Source organism: Emiliania huxleyi (assembly GCF_000372725.1).
Source record: "Emiliania huxleyi CCMP1516 unplaced genomic scaffold EMIHUscaffold_1052, whole genome shotgun sequence".
Classification (NCBI taxonomy): Eukaryota; Haptophyta; order Isochrysidales; family Noelaerhabdaceae; genus Emiliania; species Emiliania huxleyi.
This window is the reverse complement of record NW_005202098.1, coordinates 8,439-12,258: the sequence shown is the minus strand read 5'-3', so window position 1 is coordinate 12,258 and position 3,820 is coordinate 8,439. Positions and strand designations below refer to the sequence as shown.

At 61.5% G+C, this 3,820-nt stretch overlaps 1 protein-coding gene across 1 annotated transcript; it reads left to right on the top strand.

Moving 5' to 3' along the window:
* Positions 1–338: 338 nt before the first annotated feature.
* On the top strand, positions 339–1,780 carry EMIHUDRAFT_251188 (hypothetical protein; the record flags this gene model as incomplete). The annotated part of the gene is made up of 3 exons (XM_005792664.1): positions 339–449; positions 601–634; positions 870–1,780. 3 exons carry the CDS (start codon positions 339–341, stop codon positions 1,778–1,780), a joined length of 1,056 nt encoding a protein of 351 aa, XP_005792721.1.
* Positions 1,781–3,820: the final 2,040 nt, after the last annotated feature.

The following is a 3,820-nucleotide window of genomic DNA, read 5'->3' as shown; positions in this document are numbered from 1 at the left end:
AGAGGACCATTGGGTTTGTACTATTAACAACGAAGGCGCTCTCAAAAAAAAGAAAAATGTCTTCGCTCGTAAGCACGCCGCTCCATCACGCCGCTCCATTCATAATGGTGTACCCGCGGAATCCCTTGCTCGTAAGCGGGGTTTTCACCGCTCTGGTACTCGCTTAGTGTGGGTAAACGAAAGTACCGTATACGGTATACGGTACTATCAGAGAAAAAGCCGAAAAAGACGCCGGCGGCCGTCCACGACGAGCCAGCCAGCTGCCGGCTCGCACGGCAGCCTCTCCCTCTCGACCAGCCTCAACTTCCATACAGTCAACATTTTGTACCGACGTGCCGATGCTCGCAGAGGCAATCGCGTTCGTCGAGGAACTCGTGAACAACTCGGCGGGGTTCAGGAACGGCCCGGACGGCGAGGCCGACGACTGGAAGTCCATCCGCAGCAAGATCGTCGCGGACGATATGGCTCGATCAACTACGAGGGGATCGAACAGATCTGGGGCGCCACTTCGATCCAGCACGTCGCGTGAAGCGTGAATCGTGATCCTCTTGTCACGTCGCCAACGACAAAACAAACAACAACGACGACGCCTTGCAGCAGGACATGTTCGACGCCATCGTTGACGACCCCGTCGGTGCACCGAGCGACGCGCGCGCACTTCCGCGCAGTACCATTAACGCCCGGAGAACTTCTCAGCGATTTCTTTTTTCCTTCGTGCCAGTTTGACCTTGCGAAGCACGCCGTCGCCGGTTGCAGCTGTCGCACACGGGGATGATCCATGGACAATCAGTGCGATTTCTTTTTTCCATCGTGCCAGTCTGACCGCGCGAAGCAGAAGCACGCAGAGCTCGCCGTCGCCGGCCGTCCAGCCATGCTTACGCGGGCATGCTCCTGCCGGCGCTGCCTCGCGTGCGCCGCCGGCGGTTGCGACCGGCACATGTCCGCCGAAGACGCGCTCGCCGCGGCGGCCGCGGAGGGCCTCGTCCTCGTGCGCAGCGCGAAGAACATCTCCGGCTTTGTCGGCGTCTCCTTTCGCGATACCTCGCACGTCCACCCGTTCTATGCGTCCGACTACAGCACCGCGAGCAACGGCAGGACCGCGCGGAAGATACTGGGCTTCTTCGCCACGGCGGAGCAGGCCGCGCTCGAGAAGGCCAGGCACGCTCGCAGCATTCGCAAGCGGGTCGGAAGCGGTGGCGCAAACCTTGCCCGCTCCCACCCGCCGAACGGGAAGCGGCCCGCCGAGACGTCTACTGCACAGGCTGGCGCCGCGTCGCCACCCCAGGCCTGGTGGACCTACAGCAGCGCTGAACGCACTGCGATTGAAGCGATGAGCAAGAGCCAAGTCGAGCAAGCCGCGGCCGGCGAGGGGCTCGTGCTCGAGGCGAATAAGACCGACCCGTCGCGCTACAAGGGCGTCATCGAGCGGGAGGGCGCGAGCGGCGCCGTCGTCTACTCAGCGTACTGGCAGCCGTGCGCAAGCGACGCTCGGCGCCTCGGGTTCACGGGCTGTGGCATGCGCTTCGGGTTTTGGACCCGGCCGGAGCACGCCGCGCTCGCGCTCGCACGGGAGAGGAAGCGCGCCTTCGAGCGGGCGCCGCCGGCGGTGGCGGAGCCGCATGCGCCCGATCCTCTGGGTTGCGCAGCGCCGCATCGACGCATGCCGCAAAGCCCGGCAAGCGCTGCGCCCGGCCGCGACCCGCAGTCCCCGCTTCGAAGCCCTCTGAGGGAGCTCTCGCAGCTGGCCGACGACCGGCTCGCCACCAGGCAGGAGGCCTAGGCGGATCTATGAGAATAATTATCGTCTAGGTCAAGGCGGTAGACAGATCGAGTGCTGACGGGCGAGTCGATCTCCTGGCAGTGATGGCCGAGTGCCGTCTTGGCCACCCTGCGCTGCGGTTGCAGGCACACGGTCCGAGGTTGTTGCGGCGCCATAGTGGCGGCCGGGCCCCACGCAGGTAGTGGCGGCCGACATCGTTACGTTGGCATGCGTGGCCCGTGCTGATTGAACGCAGATGACTGTACGTTGCAAGTCCTTGAGATCACTGATCGGAAGCACTGCGAGATGAAAGGTGATTGTCCGTTTGTCGGAGAGATCGTGTTAAGTCGTGGATCGCAGTGTGCGCCGTGGACCGGACCTGCTGTACCTCTGTACCTACGAGCTACGTGTGTGTGTGTCTGTGATGAGCGATGGTCGAGAGCGATGACTCCTTCGCGCTAGGGGGTGTGGGATTTCGCGCAATCGCTTGACTCTGAAAAGCTGGCTATGTACCTTTCTGAGCGCTGTGGTCGCCGCAGACTGGCTCCAACTTGACGGCGGCATGGAGACGTGATGCCTTCATGCCGCCGTCAAGTCGAAATCGACACACAGCTCGATGGTTTGCCCGAAAAGGTACGTAGCGGCGTTTTGGGCGACAACAGCGCTGCGACCGCGAAGTGGCGGTGGACATGCTCCCACGTTGCCGACGCAGCGCCGGAGTGGCCGGCGCTGCTCGCCGCGACCACGACGGCTACTCTGATACTCCGGGCCGACCCGTCCTACCCGACGGTGGCACTCTTAGACGTCTCGCTCACGCTGAGAAAAATTCTGAAACGGCGTGCAGCAGTCACCGACGAGACGATCCGCGTGCCTCCTCGTGTCCCGTACCGTTCTCACACATCCATAAACTCACTTTGGCCTCACTGAAGCGATGCCTGAATCCTGAATCCTCAGATTTTAGATTAGGACGCTGCGCACCCTCTATTCGCGCTTGGGAGGCCGTTGAGAAGCGGGTGGGTTTGAATGGCATGCTCATGCTTTTAGCGTGAAAGAAAAGAAGGCAGACAACGCAAGAGGGGGATGGGAGGACAGAACGTGTGTGCTCGCTAGAGGGGCTGTTACCTGTTTTTTATTTTTTTCGGGCTGGCTGCACACGCCCGCCTCGGCCACTTTGGCAGGAGCAAGATCATCGGACCACTGCGCTACAGGGGCTACGTTTTCCGCCCCGGCAGCGACCGCTGTGAGTGCGCTGCATGTCGCCTCAATCGCCGCCGCAAAGGCCACCCGAGTCAGCCGACCAATCGCCGAGTCTACACCCACTTTGGCGAGCGAGTCGCGTCCGATCTCTGCGGCCCCTTCAAGCTTCTGCCGTTCAGCATCCACAAGTTCAAGTTCGCCATAAACTTCGTTGATTACTACTCTGGGGAGGATCGAACCATTAACATGGTACCTCCGGTGAGATCTCCCAGGTCGACGGCGGTCTGCGAAGATTTGAGTCCCTTCGTGTGTGAGCTACGAAAAAGATCGAAAATAGTGCCCAAGGTAACCCGGGGGAACTCGCGTCCCGGAACGCCTGCCCTACCTCGAAACACGGCGGTATCGGATATACAGCAGCAACCTCGTGCTGCGTCGTGGGGGCGTGTTGAGTATATGAGCGACCCAGCCCGAGGGTTGCTCTCGACTCTGGCCTTTTCTGGGTCACGTAGCCACACCTCGCCTCACCTCGCCTCACCTCGCCTCACCTCGCCTCACCTCGCCTCACCTCGCCTCACCTCGCCTCACCTCGCCTCCTCTCGCCTCACCTCGCCTCACCTCGCCTCACCTCGCCTCACCTCGCCTCCTTGGTGCGAGTGGCTGCCAGTTCGACTCTGGGGAGGATCGAACCATTGTAGTGAGCTGTGAGCTGTACACGGAGCGAGGGTCTGTACCGAGGCGTACAGGAACGATCAAACCAAGATCACCATCGTCCTGAAGGACACAAAGCTATCGTCCTGAAGGACCACGACGAGACGCCGTCCAGGACACATCCCTCTGGAACAAGGCATCTCGACTATCGGACAG